Source organism: Molossus molossus, unplaced genomic scaffold (assembly GCF_014108415.1).
Source record: "Molossus molossus isolate mMolMol1 unplaced genomic scaffold, mMolMol1.p scaffold_m16_p_1, whole genome shotgun sequence".
Classification (NCBI taxonomy): domain Eukaryota; kingdom Metazoa; phylum Chordata; class Mammalia; order Chiroptera; family Molossidae; genus Molossus; species Molossus molossus.
Window position 1 is genome coordinate 250,240,737 of NW_023425344.1, and position 12,072 is coordinate 250,252,808.

At 42.5% G+C, this 12,072-nt stretch overlaps 1 protein-coding gene across 2 annotated transcripts in view; it reads left to right on the forward strand.

Moving 5' to 3' along the window:
* Positions 1 to 12,072, forward strand: part of RCOR1 (REST corepressor 1) — a 110,208-nt gene that overhangs the window by 81,115 nt on the left and 17,021 nt on the right. For both annotated transcript variants that reach the window (XR_004959053.1, XM_036257588.1), the window contains exons 4-7: positions 6,099 to 6,151; positions 8,045 to 8,206; positions 8,901 to 9,019; positions 11,872 to 11,950. Coding sequence is in view for 1 of the 2 variants with exons in the window: in XM_036257588.1 (XP_036113481.1) it covers positions 6,099 to 6,151; positions 8,045 to 8,206; positions 8,901 to 9,019; positions 11,872 to 11,950 (413 nt within the window). In the remaining variant the exon portion in view is untranslated. The remainder of the gene's footprint in view (positions 1 to 6,098; positions 6,152 to 8,044; positions 8,207 to 8,900; positions 9,020 to 11,871; positions 11,951 to 12,072) is intronic.

Here is a 12,072-nt window from a genome sequence, read left to right on the forward strand (position 1 = left end):
TTGCCACTTGATCCAATCGTCTATGAGACTGGGCTGGGTTTTGTAGTATTGACTGGGTGCCAGAGGGGTGGGGGGAGCTTTTTTTTTTTTAATCCTCACTCAAGGACATTTTTCCATTTTTCTGTTCAGAGAGAGAGAGAGGAGAGAGAGAAACATCCATGTGAAAGGGACACATCGCTTGCCTGCCTCTCGTACGACCCAACCAGGGTCGCGGACAAACTGCAACGGAGGTACACGCCCTTAGCAGGAGCCGAACCTGGGTCTCTCTGGACCGCAGGCCGACACTCTAACCACTGAGCCAAAGTGGCCAGGGCAAGGGGGGAGCTTTTTCTATAATGTGGGATTTTAATAAAACTACATTAAAAATAGCATTTTCATAGAGGAAGTGTATTTGATTACTGACTAGAAAGGACTGGTTTTTATGTTACACTCTGGCAGAGTCTGTGGCTTCTCTTGTTTCTTGTGCCCTCTTTTCCCCTGAAGATACTGGGGGAGAGGGGTTGGTTGAAATGTTAACTGTAGTAATAGTTGTGCCCACCAGGTGGCATAATTGCTGTACTTAAATGATTTAAGCTCCTTTTGATTCTGAGTTAGTGATACCTCATTTTTATTTTAATAATAAAAAGAGGTGCCACAATATTTATTATATCCTTGAAGAAAACATTGGCACACTCAGTTTGAATAATGAGAGAAATGGGTGCCATGTTTCCTTTTCAGTACCTAATGCTACTGTAAATGTTATAATAAAAAATTTAAAAAGCTGTATTGAAGCTATAGCTTTGTCCTCAACCCACCTTATGGTGTCTGCTGCTTGCTCTGCATAGAATGTGTAAGATCACAAGGTGTTCTGACTCTGCAGTGTCTAGGGGAAGGGATGGGTGAGTTAAGGTTACTGTGGCAGTTTTCCTTGGCATTCTTCCTTATATTTACAGTTGAATTAGAAACTCTTACTAATAGTACTAAGGGCATGTAGTTCATTGGGTTAAAACATGAATATAGAAACAAATGAAGCATAGCACAAGGCAGCTGTTTGCCTGTTACCTTCAGTTTCCGCCACTTCCTTCATCAACCACAGTTCTATTTTCTTCACTCCATTCAAACTACATATACTGTGTTGATTAGCCTTGGTCAGTTCTCTCTGCCATGGAGACTGTCCTTATCTGAAGTGGTCTTCTCCCTTCATCTCCTTTACTCAGGAGAGAGGATAGCGTATAGACAGGTTCAATGCCATGGGTCCTGGAGTCAGACATTCTGAGTTTATAAAAGTCCTGTTTCTGCTACTTACCAGCTGGGCGACCCTGGCCAAATTACTTGGCTTCTCTGAACCTCAGTCTCTTCATTTGAGAATGAGAATGATAATAGATTTATTGGAGATAATTAAAGAGATATAACCCTTGTAAAGAATTTGACAGTGGCTGTCAAATTTTCTAATGTTAGGTATTGTTATTACTTAATCAGTGTAACTGTTGAATCTTTAGGAAGCATTTCTTGATTTATCATCATCATCATTTACTGATTATTTTGCATTCCCTTGCTAGCCTCCATCTTCACCATTATTTTATGTATTTATGTTCTCTTCTGATACCTGTGTTGTTTCAAGCCACTGAAGGAAACAGTTCATTTTTCTTGTCTTTTGGCCTGCTGCTTGATACAGGTTCTGTAGCTAGAAAGGGTAACTCAGCAAATGCTTGATTAGGCTTCTTGTGAATTTTTTTTTCCTTTTTTTAATTTTTACTTTTCAGTTACAGTTTATATTCAGTATTATTTTGTATTAGATTCAGGTGTATAGCATAGCAATTAGACAAGCACTTTACAAAGTGGTTTCCCCCGATATTTCCAGTACCCACCTGACACTATACATAGTTACTACAATATTATTGACTATATTGTAAATTTTCTTGATGAATCTCACACACACTCTACCTTTAAGTGATTTACCCTGAAAACGTAACTCAGTTACCTGTGCCTTCCATAATGTTAAATTCTTGTCAAAAAAGCAGATGATGTGTACAGTCTTTGTATTTCTTAAAGAATCAGAGTGATGTATATCTTTGTCCATCATAATTTAGGATTGGACAATTTTCCTTGGTGGTTTCCATGGGAGTTTTTAAGTTTTCAAAAATATCTCATCATGCAGTGATAGGTTGCTTTCAAAGCAGAGTGCACTTAACTCTGACCAAGCATTCTGCTTCTGACAGACAAACTAAATGTCAGCTAAGCTGTACAAGGCATGGTGGTTAGATGCCTTCTCCCACCAGACTCCCTGGTACTGTTCTCTGAGCACCAGAGAGGGCTGCTGGTACAAAGGTCCGGGCTCATGGAAATGTCCTGGCATTTCCTTGGCCACGTGGACTTTGCCTAGCATCCTGATCACACCTTCCTTAATGACTATGCCTGCAGCCACGCCTCGCCCCCAGATTGGGATAGACTCCACTAACCTTTAATCTTTCAAAGGCAAAATCAAGATTATTGTTGCCACAGGTAAAAAAAGTACTAGAAAAGGCTCCAAGAATTCCTGTTTTTTTTTGTTTCAGATCAGTTTGTTTCTCTTGTTTCATCTTTTATCCACTACTCTAGGCAACTCTGGTCATCCTTTGTTTTTTATGAGGGCAGTTAGGAGTGGATTTTCTCTGGACCGCAGGCTGACGCTCTAACCGCTGAGCCAAACCGGCCAGGGCAGGGAGTGGATTTTATTCTCTTAGGTTGAAAGCTTAGTTTTGTTTAAGGAAATCACGTGGGAGGTTTTGAAAAATTCACACTTTCATTTTCATCATGTCTTACCCAGCCGCTACTGGCATGTTCTGTAAAGGAGTAAAGGAGGTGGGAGGAGTCAGGGATTCTAGAAACGATGGTGGGTGGCCATGTCCCCCTGATTGGAAAGGGAAGTCAGTGAAATAGAGTAGGAACGCAGGACGAGACAAGGCCTGGCAGCAGCATTACTAGTTCAGATGGCTATGTTCATTCTGAGCGGACACCAGTGCAGACATTCTGGGAGGAGGAGGAGGAGGAGGAGGAGGAGGTGGAGAGTCCCCTGTGTGTTGCTTTCACACAGGTGGTAACCCAGTTTTACTGGTGAGAACTACTTCCTGGGAAGGTCAAGGAATTGCTCAAGGAAACATGGTCTTAAATATAGTGCTTAGTACGTGCTGGGCGCTGTTGCCCTTAAACTCATTCTGTCAGGAGATGGAGCCAGGGTTTGACCTCTTTCTTCCTGAACACCTAACCTGTGCCACTGTTTCACTTGTCAGGAAAGGAATCTAAACACACTGACATTGTGCCTGCCTCAGCACTCAGCATTCGTTCAGCAGTCAGAATCCAGTGTTTTTGTCTGTTTTACTGTTCCAAGCCAATTTTTATGTTGAAAAACAAAACATGAAAATAGAGTACACTCAAAGAATGCTTTTGTTTCCCTGGGATTTCCAGCTAATTTTTTTTTAGCTAAGTGTGGTCGGCAACAACAGGGACAGGCTCAATGAACTGTTACTGAGGTAGCAGAACAGACTCGGCAGAGAAACCTGCCCAAGAGCCGCGGGCAGACGGCTCCCGGTGCACGCAGTCAGCCTGTGTGTTCATTTGCTTAAACAGCACGTGACTGCCTGGTGACTGTGCACACGCCACATGTTCTGTTCCTCCCTCTGTTCAGGTGAGTAATTGTGTCTGGAAATCCGTGTGCTCGCAGAGATGGGTTTGTATGGCAGAAGCTTGAAGTTCATTTACTGCGTGCTCACCAAATCTGTATTAGAAGAAGCCCTAAAAGCAGACCCTCTCTAGGGTTTCCTCAATTCACTGTCACTGGTTTCCCTCTTCCTCTGACATATTCTTGACCTTGACACCATCATCACCTTATTTTTATCATTTGACCCACAGGTCCATGCTGCATTGGCACCCAGGTCCCTCCCAGGGTGAACGCCTCACCCTCACTTAGCACTTCCTTAGAACCTTAGAGCAGTGGTTCTCAACCTTCCTAATACCATGACCCTTTAATACAGCTCCTCATGTTGTGGTGACCCCCAAACATAAACATATTTTTGTTGCTACTTCATAACTGTAATTTTGCTACTATTATGTCTTAGGCGACCCCTGTGAAAGGGTTGTTCAACCCCCAAAGGGGTCGTGACCCACAGGTTGAGAACCGCTGCCTTAGAGCATTTCTCTTGTATTGGGCACAATCCACCCTGTTGTGAAGTAATAAGCAAGGGACACACTTTGGAGCAATTCCCTCCCCCATTTAAAAAATCTTAGTTTTTTTGCCCTGGCCCGTGTGGTTCAGTTGGTTGGAGTGTCTTCCTGTACACTGAAAGGTGGTGGGTACAATTTCTGGTCAGGGTGCATACCCAGTTTGTGGGTTTAGTCCCAGTTGGGGTACTTATGAGAGTCAGCCAATTGATGTTTCTCTCTCACGTCAATGTTTCTCTCTCTCTCTCTCTCTCTCTCTCTCTCTCTCTCACCAACCCTCCCTTCTACTCTTTAAAAAAAAAATCAATAAACATGTCCTCTGTGAGGATTAAAAATAAATAAGTAAAATCATTTAGGTTTTTTTTTAATCCTCACCCGAGGACATTTTTCCATTTTTTGTTCAGATAGAGCGGGAGGGAGAGAGAGGTAGAGAGAGAGCGAGAAACATCGACGTGAAGGGACACATCGAGTGGCTGCCACCCGCACGACCAACCAGGGCCGGGGACAAACTGCATCCGAGGTATGTGCCCTTAGCGGGAACCGAACCTGGGTCTCTCTGTACCGCAGGCCGACGCTCCAACCGCTGAGCCAAACCGGCCAGGGCCATTTAGGTTTTTTTAAAAATACATTTTGTTGACTTCTAGAGAAAGAGTTAGGGGGAGAGAGAGAGAGAGAAACATCGATGTGAGAGAGAAACACCGATGGCCGCCCCCCACACACCACCCCACCAGGGACCAAGCCCGCAACTCTGGCATGTGCCCTGACCGGGAGTCAAACTGGGATGTCCTAGTGCATGGGACAAGGTTCATCCACTGAGCCACACCTGCTGGGCATAAAGAATTTAGTTTTGATGTCATTTAGTGAATTGTTTTGGAATGTCATTGTGTTCTAAGGGAAGCAAGCAGCCAGTCTGCACATACTTCATTGTTGAAGAAGAAAGTAGAAAATGGTGCCTTCATGTTGCTGTGTGTAGCTACTGTTTGAGTTAAGTTTACTTTTCCCTCTATCAGTGGAAAAGTTTTCTCTAGCTTTAGAAATACATGCTAATAAAAGAGTCTGAATTATTTTTCTAAATGGATTTCTTTTCCCTGGGTTGGTTGTCAGTTCTGCCGCAGCTGGGAGCCATGGCTGTGGCATGATGGAGCAGTGTGCTGAGACTCTGGAGCTCTGACTCGACTCGGTGCTGCCCTTCTGTCTGTGGCTGGGCGAGCAGCTCGAGTCAGCCCTCTCGCTGCAGAGCGAGGTTTCGGGGGCAGGGGTCCGGCTGTGGGTCTTCACTCTGTTTCATCCAATTCTCTGCTACTTATTTGGGGGGGCTTGAGTTATTTTTGTAATTTATGTAGAAAAGTCATATATGAATATAAGGAAGTGCTACAGATGAGTAGTCTCTTATATTTCTGGAGAGAAGACAAAAAAATGTAGAGTGGAAGTAGGTTCATTTCTGGCAGTCAGTTTCTCTCACTGTTTCCTTAGTGCCTGAAAGCAAATACCAGTCACTGGTTCATGTCATTTATCTCCTAGATTTTAAAATATAACAGTAGGTTGCTTATTCTTTTGCCTTGGCTAAGACTAAAAACAAACCCTAATTTAGTGTTTCTATTTCTAAATATTTTTTACTGTACCAAAGAAATACTTGTTTATAGAAAACAAGTAGGACCAAGTTTTTTTGTTTTTTTTTTTAAAGAATGATAGTCTTGCTATCCAGAGATCAGTGCTGTTAATATTTGAGTATATTTTCGGCCATTTCCCTGTGGGATTTATTTATGTAAGCTCTGCAGCGGGATTGGACCCCATGATTCTGTGTGGTTCCTGCTGCTCTCCCCTTTGATCTTGTGTGCAGCAGGCCTGAGGCACAGCCACTCACAGCCTGGAGACCGCTCTAGCGCCCCGGCTCTGTCTACCGCCCCTGTCTTGTTTTTCAGTGGACGAGTACATCGCCATCGCTAAAGAGAAGCACGGGTACAACATGGAGCAGGTAACGACATGCTTTCTTTTGTTGTAGCTAGAAATGGGTTTTCAGAGCTAGCCCATCGCATTCTTTTGGTTCTGTGTGTAGTGTAGTAGTGTCTCGTCATCAGCAGTGTTGGTGGTTACTCACAGTATTACACGGGACACTGGTCCCTTTCCGCTGCCCGAGGTGAGTGTGCGAGGACTCTCCTTGGTGGGTGGTGTCTGTGTCTCTGCCAGGCTGCAGGTTTTGGGCAGCGGGGGCTCGGAGGTGCGGGATACTGGGGCGTAACATAGTCTTGTGTGAATGTGTGATCTGTCATTTTTGTGGTTGTGTGATGGTTTTTTCCTGATTCATTCTGTCACACTCAAACCTATAGTGTTTTAATATTAATTGTTCTGAGTCACTTTCAGACTGTAAAACTTGGCTCAGGCTTTCAAAATTGTTTGGAACCTGCTAATGAGAAATCCACAGGATTAATTTTTCTCCAAAAGTGTGATATCTTATTTTAGCCTTATTTCTAATTACTATTAAAAATAAGCACATTAAGTTGGATTTGTGCTTTCCTTGGCATTGGCATTGGTCTAGACTTTGTAGGCTGTAAGTTAACATTTTTCTTTTATCCTAATGCCTCGAGGATACCAGTAATTAAAATTAGGTAGAATTGGACTCTTTTTTTTTTTTTTTCTCAGCCTTGGCTTTATTTTTAATTATTCTATCCTGGTAGAACTGTTTAAAAAGGCAGTTTACAGTAAGACAATTCCAGAATCTTTCAAAGCAAGAAATGTGTGCTGTTTCTTTCCAACTCTGCTCGTGAATGTCACCAGGTGACCCAGAAAATGATTGATTCTTAAGTTTTATTGAGAAAGTGTAAATATTATTGGGTGCCTGATTGCTAAATATACGAATTTTTAAGTACTCTGATCTTCAAAAGTATGATCATTTTTAATTCAGATTTTCTCAGGAAAGTATTCCTGAGTTATCTCTCTCGTTTCTCATTTGCTCCTCATCTATTTATATTTTTTTTTTTCTTCCTGAGCTGAAAAAAAACCTTTTATATTTGCAAGGTTTTTAAAACTATATGTTTTATTGATTTTTTTTAAGAGAGAGGAAGGGAGAGAGATAGAAACATCAAAGTGAGAGGGAAATATCCATCGGCTGCCTCCTACTGGGGATCAAGCCCAAAACCTAGGCATGCACCCTGACCAGGAATCGAACCAGAACCTCTCAGTTCATGGGAGGACATTCAATCCACTGAGCTACACTGGCTGGGCTGCAAGTTTTTAAAAAAAATCCTCACCTGAGGATATGTTTTTATTTATTTTAGAGAGAGAGGAAGGGAGAGAAAGAGAAACATTGATGTGAGGGAGAAACGTCAATTGGTTGCCTCCCCTATGCGCCCCAACTGGGGGATTGAACCCACAATCTAGGTGTGTCCCCTGACCCGGAATCAAACCTGCAACCTTTTGGTGCACAGGACTAGGCTCCAACCAAGTGAGCAACCTCACCAGGGCTGTTTGCATTTTTCGAGCAAAGGGATGACAAAGCAGTGGAGTACTTTTGTAACTTAGCTTCTCCTTCCTTGTGCAGAGGCATTAGATAGAGCGTGACCCTGCAAGAGCACAGGGTCCAGAGCCACTCACTGGCTCTGTGATGTTGGCAAGTTACTTAACTTCTCAGGGTCTCCAAATTCTAATGTGTGAAGTGAGAATAATAGACCTTATTCTTTGGGCTGTGGGATAAATGAGTTAGTGCACAAAAGGTCATATATCTGTGAGAACCACGTAGCAGTGTACATGAGTTAGCTATTAATTCTTCTGGGTATAAAAATGTACACACTCTTCTCTTGCCAATCTCATTTCCATTTTAATGTTGCATTCACATCTTTGGCCTAAAATTTTACTGATACTATTTTTCTAGGCTCTTGGGATGCTCTTTTGGCATAAGCATAATATTGAAAAATCATTGGCTGATTTGCCCAACTTTACCCCCTTCCCAGATGAGTGGACTGTGGAAGATAAAGTCTTGTTTGAGCAAGCCTTTAGTTTTCACGGGAAAACTTTTCATAGAATCCAACAAATGGTAAGTAGATGAGACCTTTGATTTTTTTCCCCCTCCATCAGTCCCTTTTCTCTGCAGCATACCTGAGGGACAGGGATGTCACCTGCAGGCATGAGTATTCCATTTTTAATAAAATTCCCTTTACAAACAGCAGCTCACTACTTGCTGTTGGGGGAACGAGAGGCTGCAGATTACAGCAGTGAAGCATTTCCTGGTGCTTCGCAGCTTGACGGCTGTGAGTCTTCCCCGCCCCAGCCTCTCGTTCAGATTCCCCAGAAGGTTAGTGTAGGGAAGTGGTTTTCCATGATTTTCTGATGTAGTGGAGCCCTGTCAGCCTGGAAGAGGTTTGCTTATTTCTCACAATCTATAATGCTTGTTTGGTGGGTTTCTACCACAAAGCCCCACTGAATTACGTTAGAGCTAAAGTTAATTTTTTTAAAAGTAACCCACAAGTGATTTTAGAAGCTTTAGGTGTGTGAAAACTCTGATTCATCTTAAACTGACTTTACAATCTTTCATGGGCTTTTTCACCCTCAGTCACACTTAGTAATTTGAAAATGTGTTGAGGAGAGTCCTTTCATGAATTGTGTTGGACAAGAGCTGTGACTTACGACATTTCTGAATACATGAGAGTGATCCTAATTGAGTGTATTTAAACACATTTGATTCTGAAAGGCTAGTTTAAAATTTAAATCAATTCATTTTTTATATTTAGCTTCCGGATAAGTCTATAGCAAGTCTGGTGAAATTTTACTACTCTTGGAAGAAGACGAGGACTAAGACCAGTGTGATGGATCGACATGCTCGCAAACAGAAGCGTGAGCGGGAGGAAAGGTCAGTGGCTCCTGGGGGATGTCTCACCATTCAGGGACCTTCGGAGTCCCTAGAATCCTGTGAGCTGGTGGACACACAAAGGAAAGATAGTGACCAGATTTCACTAGTGCCTTCCTGCTGGAACCAAGCTTACAAGTATGCTTCACTCACTGTTGATGGGCTGTGTTAGTGCATCAGGGTTAGTTTCTGCGGGCATTTTTTTCACTGCTCTTTCTGCGGTCAGTAACTTCCAGTTGAATAAGTGGACTTTCCCTCGTATTTTTTCATGCCCCTTATGGCAGTCTTTTTATTTTATTTTTTTAAATTGATTTTAGAGAGAGAGAAGAAATAGTGTAGGATAGAAACACTGATTTGTTGTTCTACTTATTTATGCATTCATTGGTTGACTCTTGAATGTGCCCTGACCAGGGATCAAACCCTTGACCTTGGCATATCGGGACAACGCTCCAACCACCTGAGCTTCCCAGCAAGGACAAGGGTGTCTTCTTTTAGTAGCAGGGATCTATTATATCCTAGGTTGAGATCTGTTTGGTGTACAGATTCATTCAGCATGTTTTCATATTTGGTATGTTAAAAGATGCAGTGCGGTTTAGGTTTCCTTCTTCCCTCTCTGACCATCTGTTCTGTGTATTGTGAGTGAGAAACATTTCATGATTTCTTAGTGAATGCTAGTTCTACGGCTGCTTAGTGAAAGGATACATCTTAGTCATCACTTCCTCAGCTTTCTGTACAGTGCAGCACAGTGGGAGTGGCTGTGTGCTCACACAGAAATAGGCTCTAGGCTCTAGGCTCTAGGCTCTAGGCTCTGCTGGGAAGGTTCTGCTCACTCGTAGGCCAGTTTTAGTTCAAATACTCCTTACCCGAGCTCCTTTTTCCTCAACTCTAAAATGAAGATGCTTAAAGTCCAGAAGCCGGTATGCAACATAATGGTTTTTGTATTGGGTTGGTGGTACTATAGGTGGCTTTTTAAAGTTATATTTTCCACATTTTGTATAATATATTATTTTTGTAAATTAGTAATAATTTGGCCCTATTGCAGAAGAGTATTTTATGATTTCAAACTAAAGAGAAGAACGTGGGAACAGATTGAGAGCTGAGTATTACTTTTGGAGAGTGATGCTGAGTATCTCCAAAGCTCTTTCCAATGTAAGAGTCTGTGATATTGCTGCCCTTGAGACATTGGCGTGTTTTTTGGTCTTCAGCTTACATGCAAATGGGTCTGTTTTAGTACTCTTTTTTTTTTTAATTGTTGAAAGTGTTACAGATGTCCCCTTTTATCCCCATTGACCCCCTCCTTCCCACTCCCATCCCCCTCCTGCCTTCCCCAACCTAATGTCCGTGTAGATTAGTACTCTTAATAACCAAAGAAGTGTGGCAGACCTACTCACTGAGTGTTGTTAGTGTTGCAGCAACTTTTGATTAAAAATTTGTATTTCCATTGTCTGTCAGGTCTCGTTGACTCTGTGTAAGTTAAATTTATTACTGCACACAGATGCAGTCTACTCAGCTGAAATCAGAATCAGATACAAAAATAGATTGGGATTTATTGTGCTGGGCATGAAATGACACCCCAGGTGGTCTCTTTGCTCCCACCTCCTGCGTGTACCTTCACCACTTTCAGGATGCAGACTGAGGAGGGCACCCTGCTGTGACAGGAGCACCCGAAGCTTGTCTCTGATGGGACCTGCCTGTGATAGTAATGGCCGTGACTGGGCAAAATTCCCTCAACCCCAGGTCTTTCTTTTCTTGGGCACTCTTTCCTCTTTCCTCAGCCAGAACTTATACTACCTGGGCCTTGGAGGGTGGGGGGTGAGGAGAAGCTAGGGCAGTGGGCGTGGTCATCATCTGGGGTGGATTCCTGACACCAAGTGGGCTGTGGACATTTGAAAACATGAACACTCTGCGCCACCACCGTTCAGTTGACTTCATTGTGGGCCAGCTGCTTGGGACCTTGTTTTCTCATGTTGATGATGCTCCCAACTACCACAGAGCTCTTGCCTTTTAAAATAAGAACTACTTCATGGAAGGGTATAAGCAGAAGCATTTGAAACACCACATCAGTTGAGTATCCTTTCTGAGATGAACTTAGTTTAAAATACCAGGTGTCCCGCAACCAGAAAGCCACTCCTGTGCTCGGACTTGGGTGGTCAAGTGCTGGCAGGTGGGGCTTGGGATGCATTTTTACTTGGTGAATTTGTTTCCAGTGCAGTGGGATTTCATTCTTTTTTTTTTTTTTATCCTCACTCGAGGACATTCTTCCACTTTTTGTACAGACAGAGTGGAAGGGAGAGAGAGGAAGAGAGAGAGAGGGAAACATCGATGTGAAAGGGACACATCGAGTGACTGCCACCCGCACGACCAACCAGGGCCGGGGACAAACTGCAACCGAGGTACATGCCCTTAGCGGGAACCGAACCCGGGTCTCTCCGGACCGCAGGCGGACGCTCTAACCGCTGAGCCAAACCGGCCAGGGCTGGGATTTCATTCTTGAACAATTTCTCACTTACATCTAATGGCATGTCCCAGTTCTCCACTAGGTGATTATGAGAAAATAAAGTAAACGTCCTAAATTTTATCTTTTCAGTTGAGAGAAAACACTTCACATATGTAAAGCAACAGGTTTCTAGGCCTGGTTTGGGAGTTAGAAACTATATTAATAATTTATTTGTCATTTAGACTAAAAGAACTATGGAATCGATATTTTATTTGAATTATAAAAATGTTTTTATCTCAGTAGTCTGAAAACATACAAATTTCACATTAAATATGTCATTGTTAACTTATCGGTTTATTTGTATATTAAGTAAAAATAATACAAAATAATCTTTCAGTAACTTTTTCTTGTCTTTCAGCGAGGATGAACTAGAAGAAGCAAATGGAAATAATCCAATTGACCTTGAGATTGATCAAAATAAGGAGAGCAAAAAGGAGGTATTTTTTTCCCTTTAGGCAAACAAATTTTATTGCTAGCCCATGAGCAAAACATTCATTCCTCTTACTTATTCTACTTAATATGTTAAGTGCTGTATCATGGTTTATCTAGGGCGGAGTCC